General features: G+C 43.2%; 1 protein-coding gene across 1 annotated transcript in view; it reads left to right on the forward strand.

Annotated features, from left to right (window-relative positions):
* The first annotated feature begins 8,047 nt into the window (after positions 1 to 8,047).
* LACTB (lactamase beta) overlaps positions 8,048 to 12,771 on the forward strand; it is a 46,479-nt gene continuing 41,755 nt past the window's right edge. The window contains exon 1 of the mRNA XM_063445905.1: positions 8,048 to 8,361. Coding sequence (XP_063301975.1) covers positions 8,182 to 8,361 — 180 coding nt within the window. The 5' untranslated portion in view covers positions 8,048 to 8,181. The remainder of the gene's footprint in view (positions 8,362 to 12,771) is intronic.

A 12,771-nucleotide genomic window follows, 5' to 3' on the forward strand; every position in this document is an offset into this window, starting at 1 on the left:
TGTCAACATAACTGACTTTCAAAACAAGCCTTAACACATAAAGCAGCATTATAAAAGGAAAAAATGTGAAATTTAAATAAGTGATCTGAATATAAACCTAGAGAGAAGAAATACTTTATGAAGAGCCGTGACAATCCTCTGAATTATTCAAGCACAAGCTTGTTCTCAGAGATTGCGAAAATGATGCTTTAAAGGGGAACCGTCACTACTCATGTTCACCTTTTTTTCATGACATCAGATTTCTTGTAAATGGAATTTGGTTCAGTACTGAAGGAGAGATTGCAACAGGACGAGAAAGAGTAACAAACATTTTAAAAGGAAGTCTAGAGCTATAGGAATCCAAACCTGGAATTCTAACGCTTTATTGTCCCTGTCGCTATTTAAAAACTGATCCCTCCCCAGTTTGCCATCTAAAATAATAAATGATATTAGTTACCTTTTCCAAGTGCTGAATATATAACTTGATTGAAAGTTGAATATGATGGATTACTTACAGTAATTATAACCCTCAGTGCTTTCAGCTAGTGTACCTCTATTGGAAAGGGCGCCTTGTAGGTTTCCATTGAGTAGCTCATTCTCCTGCACGAGGCTCCGTGAAGTAGACTGGGGTACTCGACTGTGCTAGTTGTATTTAACTGTTCATTTTTTTCCCTCCACATTTTGTATTTTGTCTGGACTACCAGTCCTTGTGTGTGACCACCGAAAAACTATGATGCTCAGTCACTTTGAGAATATCTATGACTCTGTAGTGTATAGGCAACTATAAATAAATAAATGGGGAAAAAAAAAATAAAGAAATGGAGCGGATGGAGGATTTTACATATACAAATGTACACGTTAACGATTTACGCATAGGACTTTGCAATCAAATATATGCATTCGGACAGGATTGTTCATTAAAGAAGGAGTTATGGAAAAATGGGAAGTAAATTTAAGAATTTAAGCCTATATAGCCGAACTGGACAAATATCTAACTGTACAAGTTATTTTACCCATAAATACATAATGTCTTATCCTGTTCTGTGGAGCAGAGCATGCTGTATAATAAAGAAGGGGCAGAAGAGTCTCCATCTTACCCTTCCAGGATGCGGCATGACTTCTCCTTCTGTCGAGTGCCTGGCATGCATGCTGCGTTGGGGTACAGTAACCCACAGCAATGCTCTGACAGCCGCAGCCTGCAAGCGGACACTGACGGAGGTGAAATTTGGACCCCCTCCTCAGTGTAGAAGCCAGCAGGGGCCTTCAGTGTACGTGTATGTATATATATATATATATATATATATAGCGATTGGCATTTAAGGCTTGGTCACGATGGGCCCCATACAGCTATACTGGCTGTAACCTGTGTTTTTTTTTCAATTTGACAATTTTTATTTTCGTAGATAAACAGGAGGTGGATACAGAAAGGAAGAAGGGTGGGGAGGGGGGGATATATCAACAGCGAGATCAATAGGTTTTTAATGTGACATAGCATATTTGTTACAAATAGATCATATATATTAAACACATATTAAGTAACCTGTGTTTTACTGTCGGATTTTCAGTTTACTACAGTTGGGTAATTAGTAAATATGCCCCAGAGTGTCACCACTCACCACTGATACTGGAGACGATTTGTGTAATTAATAAGTGTAATAATTATGCCCTGTGTGTATTTTTGTGTAGAAATGTATAAAAGAGGAGCAATCGCCATGGAAATCAATGGATGCAACATGAGCATTAATTTGGTTTCCATGGGAATTACTACACTTTTAGCATGTTTAAAGCATTTGGGGGATCTCGCCGTAGTCTCAAGCTTTGCTATTTGCAAATAAACAAGGATCCCATGGGGGTTTTGCTTTAAAATTGCCCTTTTCTAATTATATCATGGAGGGAAAAAGATTATGTAAAGGAGAAAGGCTGCTCGGATACAAAGAACTCCTTTCACTATGACAGTGTGGATACAATAAACAGTAAGAGGACAGACAATTAATGTGTGTCTCAATGTATGACACTTCCTACAATGTAACACACAGTCACACAAAGAAAATTGCATTTCTGTGGTTACTGATGAAGCCAAATTCACTTCAATAGGAGATACAAGAAAAGTACTTGTAGTAAAAATGGTTACAAAGACTACCAGCCCAAGGCTCATTGACTGACATGGGGAGCGAAGGATAGCCTGTCTGGTCCAATCACACAAAAGAGCTACTTGATGCCCCTATCTATGATGCCCCCTGACTATTGCCGAAAGAGCCTTCCTTAAGGACGTGAACCTCAAAACTGGACCATGGAGCAGAGGAAGAAGGTTGCATAGACTGTTGAATTACATTTTCTTATAGATCAGGTGGATGGCCAGGTGCGTGTGCATTGTTTACCTGCTCAAAAGATGGAAGCAGGATGCATTATGGGAAAAAGGCAGGCCTGCAGAGACAGTGTTATGCTCCGGGTTCTGCTGGGGAACCTTAGGAATTGGCATTCAGGTGAATGCTACTTAGACATGTACCACCTACCTAGAGATTGTTGCGGACCACATACACCCCTTTATGGCAATAGTATTCATTGATGGCAGTGACCTCTTTCAGCAGGGTAATGTACCCTGCCACACTGCAAAAACTGTTTAGGAATGGTTTGAGGAATATGACAAAGAGTTCAAGGTGTTGCCTTGGCCAATTTCTCCAGCTTGAACAACAAATCCGATCCATGGAGCACCACCTCGCAACCTACAGGAGTTAAAAGATCTGCTGCTAATGTCTTGGTGCCAGATACCACAAGACAAGTTGAAAGGTCTTGTGTAGTCCATCTTGTCGCATCAGAGCTGTTTTGGATGCATAAACAGCAGAACTGTTTTGGCAACATTAAAACCACCTGCCTACACAATACTAGGCAGGTTGTTTTAATGTTCTGAGTGTGTATGACATGAGATAACTGGAAACCTCTGTAAGATATACATGTTTATTAGCAAATATCTGTAACTTTATTTGCTCAGAAGCATTTACGTTGTTGCACACCGCTGTTGTAAGAACTAGAACTCCCATAAATCATGGATAATTTGCTAAACAGCTAATCAAGGTAAATTGCTAAATTCAGTTTAAAATTGCATTGCCGTGCCTATAAAAATTTTTTTTATGCTACCACAGTACATATTCCTACTCAGCCCCTACTAAAATTGAGGAGATAATTCAGATTCATGATATGAATATAATTGAAAAGCATTGTATTAGCAGAGCACTGTAAAGTGAGATAATAATGTAGACTGGACCAATCCCTATTTTGGTCCCAAATCCATGTGCCCCTCTTTTCCCTATTGGTGGCATGTAGGATTGACACCTATTGATAATTTACAAAATAAACTATATTTGTGTGACATCAGAGGCAACAACATCACCTGAATTTACGTAGCTCATTGTCACTGTCTAAGTGTGTATATAACAATATGTGCATAAGTGTGTCAGTGTCTATACTGTGACTTTGCGTGTGGCAGTGTGTGTCACTATGTGTCTATGGTTTCTATGTGAGTGTTACTGTTTGTATATAGCAATTTGTGTACCTGCCACGTATAATAGAGGTGGGAATTCTGCAGTGGCGTAACTACTTGGGGGGAAGGGTCGGCAGTGTGGCAGCCTTGGTGCAAAAATAGGGGGGGGGAGGCGCTGCACGGCGCTGGCGGAAAGACGTCCCGCAAGCTGAAGGGGACCATTGGTTGGTCCTTAGTGCCATCTTTGATCAGGGGCCTGGTCAGGCGCCTTGGCCCTTTAACAGCCCGACCAGGCCCCCAATCAGTGTGAATCAGAATAGAGGGGAGAACCAGTAAGGACTGAGTTAAGATACAGGACCGAGATGGAGAGCTTCTGGCATTCTGACTATTTTTCTCACCACTCTTCCAGAGTCCCGTCAGAGAAAAATACCAGCCTCTGCATTGCCAGTCTTTTTGCAATATGCTCACCGGCCAGAGAGCTTCAAAAACCAGCCAGGTGGAAATATGGTGTGTCTGATTGTATAACAGAACTTCTCAGCAATAATATTCACAGTAATGTGTCTTTAAACTACAATAAATGTGTTTATAAATCAGTCTTGTGCTCCCAAAAGAACATAGGGCTATATTGCATATAGATTGCCCATAAATACTAAGCTCCCTCCGGGTCTGGGACATGACCGCAAAGAAAATATAGCATTGGTCCCTGGAATTTTCGGAATATGGAACAAACAGGATTGCAGAGAGTTTGCAACCTTTACGAAGGAGAGAAGATAGTACTATTTAAAGAGCTAAAAAACAGACTGGCACTTAGGTCATCAGATTTTTTTCCCATACCTTTAAATTAGAGACTTTGCGAAAAAGATACACAGAGAGGGAGCACATAAACAACTGATCTTTTTCAAAAGGATGTGTCTAGATGAAACCCCTCAAAAAGGCTTTATTACGTTGCCATATGCCTTCCTTAGTTCAAATACCACAGATTGGGGAAGACTACATTTTACAGAACAGTGGGAGACGGACTAAGGAGAAGTACTGGAGGTTACTGACTGGGAAGAAATATGGGAGGCTAACAAAACAACCTCAATATGCGTGACCTTACAGGAACAATCCTACAAAATTATGTTTCTGTGATATACCAACCCGTGTAAAACTTTATCACATGAAAAAAACACCAGATGATCTCTGCTGGCCGAGGTGCAGACATATGGGCATGTATAGCCACGTGTACCTATAGACTGTTTGAGCAGGGTCCTCTTCAACCTATTGTTCCTGTAAGTTTTCTTGTAATTGTCCTATTTGTTTTCTGTTGACAATCTTTATTATGTTTTTAGTTTGTCTTTAACAAGTTCAAGGCAAAGTACAACGTAACAGTGTTGTGAGCCTAGGTACGTTCACACAACATTTGTCAACAAGTATGAACAGCAATCAGGTTTTAAACATTTGTAATATGTCGTATTCAAGTGTGTCGTTAGCCCGCGGGTACCACAATGTCTTTGCGTGCTGGTAGCTTTTAAGGTCTGTCAAGGTTTCCCTGTGTCAGGGTGTTTCCGTGTGGGATGTGCATCGATTCTGCAGGGTGCATTTGGTACGCGGTTAGAGCTACCGGCCACTCATTGCTGGCTGTTTGGTTTCAAATGTGGTCTATGGTCAGCTAGGTCCTGTTCCGTCATGTGGCCTAAACGTTCAGTCTGAGGTTGCGTCTGCTTTCGGCATATATCCGTACCCTGTAGGTGTATTTGTGGACCTCAGTGGTGGTCTCTGGTCTCTCTACTGCTTAATCCCCTGGTGTGTGCAGTACTCTGTGTTTTGTTTTTAGCTGTCTGTGCGTGAGTTGTAGGTTCGTTCCGCTACTAACGCTAGTACTGTCGTGTTGCATTTGTGCTCGTCTTTGTCGGTTTGTATGTACTGTCGACCGTGCCCTTCTGTATCCTGTCTGTGGTCCTTTGCGTGATATATCATGGTTACATTTTTGTGGTCTGTACATGGATGTGGTCATGGGTGAAGGGGGGGCCTTGGTCAGGTTAGGTTGGGTGGGATTTGTCTCTCTCCCCCGGCCTCACTTTCCTCACGCCACCATCTCCGGGGGTCTTCGTCTCCGCTCCCGTTTCGGTGGGCATTTTGGGGGTTCAACGGTTCCCGTTCCCGCTTGACCTCCGATTCTTCTGGAGATGTAGGTCATCCATGGGTACCACGTCAGAGCGCATTGCTCCGGGCGTCCCCTCAGGTCCGCTGTCAGCGATTCCATGGAGTAAATCTCCTCTACTGTAGTCACCCATTGCAATTGTCCTATTTGTAGTTAAATCCTCCCCCCCTTTTATAATAGTGTAAAGCACTACAGAATCTGTTGGTGCTATATAAATGGAAATAATAATAATAATGATATTAATAATAATGATGTGGTGGGTGCAAAATGTACAGATTTTCTGGAAGGCTATAGGAGATCTATTGACTCAACTATTTCAAAGGAGGTCAGAACTTGACCCCCGGGTTTACCTTTTATCTAACTCTCTAGAGGGATGGACGAACAGAACCTTATACATAAGTTATAAACTTATACCTAGTTGCTAAGTGGGCCTTGTCCCAACCTTGGCTCAAAATTGAACCGTTCTAATTTATACAGTTATTGCAAAAATTAAAGACACTTACCTCATGGATAAACTGATAGGCCAGGTTAGGGGATCCCTGAAGAAATTTGAAAAGATATGGGACTCGTGGGTGACTAGTGACGTGAGCAATTAGGATGGTGGAAATCTATGTGGACCGACCCTCCTCCCCCCTCTACTTTCTACCTTATCAGGTGACCTGATCTCTTCTCTTCGTCTCCTAAGAGCGAAGGCATGGCTCCAGACTCAGTCCCGGATGTAACAAGGTAGTTGCCCCAGATCCATAGTATTAGCCTCCGGAGGCAAAATATTGCTCCGCTCTTGCGGGGGAGACTTCATAACCTCTTTTCTCTCTACTACTCTTTTTCTCCCTTCCTATCTATCACTAGTAGAATTTGAGATAAACTGGATAGGCATTTTTTTATTTTTCTCTCTAAGATCTAGCTCACTAAAAATAGGTATATTGTCAAAAACATTCGAGAGATACAACAGCTGCCCGAAACCACAGCATTTGTTTACTCTTTACTTTTCTGGTTATATATTTTTTCATTTCTAATTCATACTTAAAGGGACACTATAGTCACCTGAACAACTTAAGCTTAATGAAGCAGTTTTGGTGTATAGAACATGCCCCTGCAGCCTCACTGCTCAACCCTCTGCCATTTAGGAGTTAAATCCCTTTGTTTATGAACCCTAGTCACACCTCCCTCCATGTGACTTGCACAGCCTTCTATAAACACTTCCTGTAAAGAGAGCCCTATTTAGGCTTTCTTTATTGCAAGTTCTGTTTAATTAAGATTTTCTTATCCCCTGCTATGTTAATAGCTTGCTAGACCCTGCAAGAGCCTCCTGTATGTGATTAAAGTTCAATTTAGAGATTGAGATACAATTATTTAAGGTAAATTACATCTGTTTGAAAGTGAAACCAGGTTTTTTTTCATGCAGGCTCTGTCATAGCCAGGGGAGGTGTGGCTAGGGCTGCATAAACAGAAACAAAATTATTTAACTCCTAAATGACAGTGAATTGAGCAGTGAAATTGCAGGGGAATGATCTATACACTAAAACTGCTTTAGTTAGTGTTCCTTTAATAAAATATGTGACAGTCCGTTCCGGAGATGCAGAATGGAGGCACGTGATGTAATGGTAATTTTTTAAACCAATTTACCTTCTTCTACACATCTTCTAATGTTAAATGCTATTGCCGCCTGAAAATGCACAACGTACCTATAATGTGCTCTTGCTTATCATTTCACGTGTTTCCTGATGTGTGTCATATTGTCTGAGCAGGGCCTTCTTCAACCTATTGTTCCTGTAAGTTTTTGTAATTGTCTAATTTATTGTTAAATCTCCCCCTTTGATAATATTGTAAAGCGCTACGGAATATGCTGGCGCTATATAAATACCAGTAATAACAATATAACAATATGAAAATAAATTTAAAAAAAATTTTTTTTAAAGAAATAAATCAGTCTGTGTAAATAAGATACATTGTTATGTTTCTAAATTACATCTTAGTTTATCAAATTGCTCATAGTAAGTTACTAAAAATATCTCAGGACAGCCCTCCACCTGGCCAAACTCCCCACTAGGGGGTTACAAGGAATGCACAGGGGACCTTGATAAGTATCAAGACTCTTGCAAATAGTTTGACTTTTTACCATGGATTAGTGCCAGGGGATTTCTGCCACCTTTACTGTAGTGGTTATGGTGCTTAGAATTTTCACATTAAATTCAAATAGTATGTATATTATTATTATTATTATTATTATAGTGTAGTGTAAAAAAACAAAAACATTTAACGTGTTTTCAATGTAGGAATGAGCTTTTTGTGTGTGTTTGTATGTGTAAGCAGTTCTGTCACTATATTTACTTATAACACTCATTCTTGCGCTGTGTGTCATGTTTATCCTCTCACCCCTTGTTTACAGTTTTGGATTCTTCCTTATGGCTCCGGAAGCAGGTTAATGATCAATCCAGCCCGTACTATTCTGTAAAAAGAGGGGGGTCTGCTAGGCCTGGCACCCACTCGCCCGAGACAGATTTTCGGGGTATGGAAGCTGGATAGCGGCTTCTGAGTGCTCGGGGTCTCCGCTGCGGATCGCTTGTCGTGTCGCCGGAGGATGTTGGCGCGTTTATGGAGCTCGGGCCGGGGACTGCCGCGGGGCCTGCTCGGCCTGGGACTGGCCGTAGCGGCGGCTCGGGCGGTGGAGGATCACGGCGAGGGAGAGAGGGACAGGAAAGAGCGCGGGGCCTACAGGCTGGCCATCGAGAGGAGCCGGGAGCTGCTACTGCGGGTCAAGGTGATGGAAGAGAAAGGAGACGCAGCATTAATCACTGCGAAGGGGATATCAGGGAGCTGGTGGTGGAGGGGATATGGTTTAATTACAATGAGGAGGTGGAGGGACGCAAAGTAAAGCTTATACCGGGTTATAAACTAAGGAGACCATGGGAGCTGCTCAGAGTGAAGGCACTTATTAGTTAAATACAAAAACTGAAACCATAGCTGACATGGAGAATATTCATTCACACTTTAAATGGACACTGTAGGCACTTTAATAACAATGTAATTTTTTTTGAAGTTGTTATAGTGCCTGCAGTTCTACCCCTAAAAAACCCCTATAGTTTACTAATTAGGGGGCTTGTAAGTGCAGCTCAAGCCACGCCTCCAAGCCCTCGGGGTATGAGAGCTGGGAATCTCACTTCCTTACTCTCATATCGTGACATCACATCATGCGGACATACGCAGTGCCGTCATTTGTATTAAATTGTTCTCTATGGCCGCTTTGCGGGGGAGTGTTGCGCATGCACTTAAAGGGACACTGTAGGCACCCAGACCACTTTAGCTCATTGAAGTGGTCTGGGTGCAATGTCCCATGTCACGTAACCCTACAGTGGTAATTATTGAGAAACTCATTCTGAGAAACTGCAATAATAACCTTGCAGGGTTAAAGGGACTCTCCAGGGAAGAGATTTTACTTACCTGGTTCCAGCACCGGGAGCCTCGTGAAGCCGCGCCCCCTATTTTGTCAAAATGACGAAATAGGCGGGCGCGAGCAGGGAGCAATCATACGCTTCCATTTGGAAGCGTCATTGCTCCCTTGTGCGCATGCGCGGCTTCGCCACACATGCGCACATACTTCAGAGGGCGGCATTGATGCTGCCCTCTGAAGTCCTGAGCGCATGCGCGCGGTGTGCGCGGCCGCGAGCTGAGCTGAGTGACAGCTCAGCTCGCGGTCTTTGCCCGCCCCCCTCCTCCGCTGACAGGCTGGAGAGAGAAGGCGCGCACACAGTGCCTTCTCTCTCCTGAACACGTCAGACTTATTTTAATACTGACGTGTACAGGGCCTTTTTAGGGCCCTGCGTGATAGGAAGTCCCTCTAGTGGCCGTCTGAGTGACGGCCACTGGAGGTATTCCTATCAATCAATGTAAACACTGTATTTTTTCTGAAAATACAGTGTTTACATTAGATTGCCTGCAGGGAGCTATAGATAATACCTGAACAACTACATTAAGCTGTAGTTGTTCAGGTGACTATAGTGTCCCTTTAAGTCCTCCTCTAGTGGCTGGTTACAAGACAGGCACTAAAGGGACTTCCAGGTGCTTAGATGACTTTTGGCCGTCTAAACGACACTGGACATCCTCACGCTCTGCATGATGACTTTCAGCGTCACCGGAATCCCCATAGGAATGCATTAAATAATCCTAATGCGAGCGTGGCCATTACCACACATGCGCATTAGGTCTCCCCCGTCAGCTGCCGTTGGTGGGGGAGGAGCGTTGGCGGAGCCTGACCCAGCGCCGAGGGACATTGGCGCTGGATTCAGGTGATTGACGCAAGGGGTTTTAAACCATTCAGTGACGTGGGATGGTGGGCGTGAGGGAGGGGGGCACTGTAGGATTCTACAGTGCCAGGAAAACTGTTTGTTTTCCTGGCACTAGAGAATCCCTTTAAGGTCTCCAATGCTCCTCTATGTGGAGCATTGAATTGGCCTGTCATCCTTGAAGCATGCTTCTAGGACAGGCTTCCCCAAACTCCGGCCCTCCAGATGTTGCTGAACTACAACTCCCTTGATTCTCAGCCTATCTATTTCATTCATAGAATCATGGGAGTTGTAGATCAGCAACATCTGGAGGGCCGGAGTTTGAGGAAGCGTGTTCTAGGATGATGCCACTCGAGGCAGCGCAGATGGAGACTCAACACTGGAGAAAAGTTGAGTAATTCGTTTTTTAATTCAATTCATTCATTTTAATTTATTTCATTTTTTTATATTGAGGGTGGGGACCTAATTTATAAAGAGCATCAGGGCGAGCATTAGGAATACAGATATATATTTCTAATGCTACATTGGTCCTTTATGAGTTATTAGTTAAAGTGTGAATTGTTTGAAATTAATGTGAACTTGGCCAAAATGCACCATGTTTTCCTCTATTCATTTGACACATGCTGTAGGGCAATACATTAAAAGGGCTGCCCAGCAGTATGTAGAATTCATATGCTGCGGAAAGGAAATCAATTTTTTCCACAAAGGAGGAGTCTCTAAATAGCTGCTGTGCTTAATTGGTATCCTTGGTATAGCATAATAATGCTACATATAGTAGTGCACCATTTTTCATGCACTGACAATAAAGTTTAACATGAAGTGAAATGTGTTTATTAAAAAATGGCAGATCTAGCAAACCAAGGCCCAGAATTCTATAGTGCAAATTTATAAAATCTTTCACTTACAGACCTTGTCACCCCATATTTCCATTATTCTTACATTGTATACTAAAAATTTATTTCAACAAGTTTCAATTCACAATATCATTATTTTATCAGACATGGATCAATCCATGGGTTAATTAGTAACAGGAAATGCCAGGTATCAGAATTGCAAACATGTATCAGAGCATTATACAAATAACTATAACTACAAAAATACTATTGAGCAGGTCCCATGTCACCTCATTTTCCTTTTTTTACCAAAGCCCGTCATGTATGTTTTATTAATTGTTAAATATTGCAGCACAATATGTTGGCTCTTTTTAAATAAAATAATTGATCCTGATTTTATTTTTGGCTGATGCCAGTTGCATGATTGTTAGAAAGCACACAAGCCATGCACTATAGCACAACACTCTTGTTCTCCCTTTTCCAACATGATTTTGGTGTGTGCATCTGCAATGTCCTCATTTGGGATTGGGGTTACCATATTGACCATGTATTTATGGATACATATCAGATACACACATGGAGCACATACAAGAGATAACCTGTAATATGTACACGTCAAATGTTGCAGTTAGGACATCTATTCAATAATCAAAGAGGAATCTTGCAGAATATTAATGCTTACACTACAGAACATGCCTTCTAATGTGCCGTGCAGCAGCATGTATAAGTGATGTGTGCAGTAAAACATGGTGGCTCTAGTGGCAATCCAATCATCCTGTTTGGCACCTATGTCCTGCCAAACCTGATTACATTTCCCAATAGCACTTTTGTGGACAGTAAGCGACTTCCGCTAAAGAGCTATGAATGCTTCCTTTGACTTGTAAAAGAGTCCCGGAGTGTGTGTAACCGTGTGGCGGTTGGTGATAGGACAGTTCGTCTTGGGTATTGGGGCCAACTGTTTAACTAGAAATGTCCCATTGTCCCCGGCCGGGGTTGGTAGGAGTTGATGTCGATTCAGGTCGTATCGTCGCGTGGTCCTCTGAGGTCTGATGCTTCTCCGCTTCTCGTTGTCCTCTGTCCGAGGCTGGGGGTGGTGTTCATGCCTTGGATCTGTAGTCCCAGAGTCGTTAGCAGTGCCGGTCCCTCAGTGGGGTCTGATATTTTATAATGTGTCCCTTCTTTAGTTATCCACAGGGTCTTTGGCGTCGCCCACCTGTAGTTAATGCCTGCTTCCTGGAGGGTGGTTGTGATTGGTCTCATCGCTTTACGCCATATGAGTGTTTCTCTGCTTAAGTCCTGAAATATGGAGAGTTGACAATTCTCGAACTTGTAGGGGGTCCGTCCCTGAAATGCCGCCATTAGTCCGATTTTATCAGTCATGGTACAACAGCGTAGGATGAGGTCTCGTGGCGCTGACGTGGGAGCACGGGGCGATTTTGCTATTCTGTATATGCCATCAAAGACAAACTGCTTGGCCCCCTTGTGCGGTAGGACTGTCGCCACAAGGCGCCTGACGAAATGGGGCAGCTCTTCTAGTTGTATGTTCTCTGGGACTCCCCTTATTTTTACGTTTTTTCTCCTGCCTCTGTCGTCCAGTATATTTAGTTGCCTGGCCATTGAGGCTTGTGTTGATTGTAGATTCAGCACTGTTTCCCTCAGGGTGTGAAAGTCCTGTTTCAGGTCTGTCAGGCCTGTTTCAGTTGCCTGTGTGCGGGCTGTCACTGAGTGTACTTCCGTGGTGAGTGCTGCTAGATCAGCCTCCCACATTCGTTTCAGGTTATTTTGCAGGCCGGTGAGCATTTCCTGTATGTCATTTTTAGAGGCAAGTGTGTGGCCCCCTGCCGTCGGTAGTGCTATCGGGGAGTGAGTGTTGGAGGGGAGCATATAAGGGTGGTCCCCTGCCCTCAGTGTTGCCCTAGGAGGATGAGCATTGGAGGGGATAGTGTCCGCGTGGGCTCCCTCCGTTGAGGAGGCAGGTGATGGCTCGCAGGGCGCCAGAGTCATTGGGGAAGAGGAGGATTGCAGCATGAGGCTGATATCTCGCTGCATTTTCGG

The sequence above is a fragment of the Pelobates fuscus genome, chromosome 3 (genome assembly GCF_036172605.1).
Source record: "Pelobates fuscus isolate aPelFus1 chromosome 3, aPelFus1.pri, whole genome shotgun sequence".
NCBI lineage: Eukaryota > Metazoa > Chordata > Amphibia > Anura > Pelobatidae > Pelobates > Pelobates fuscus.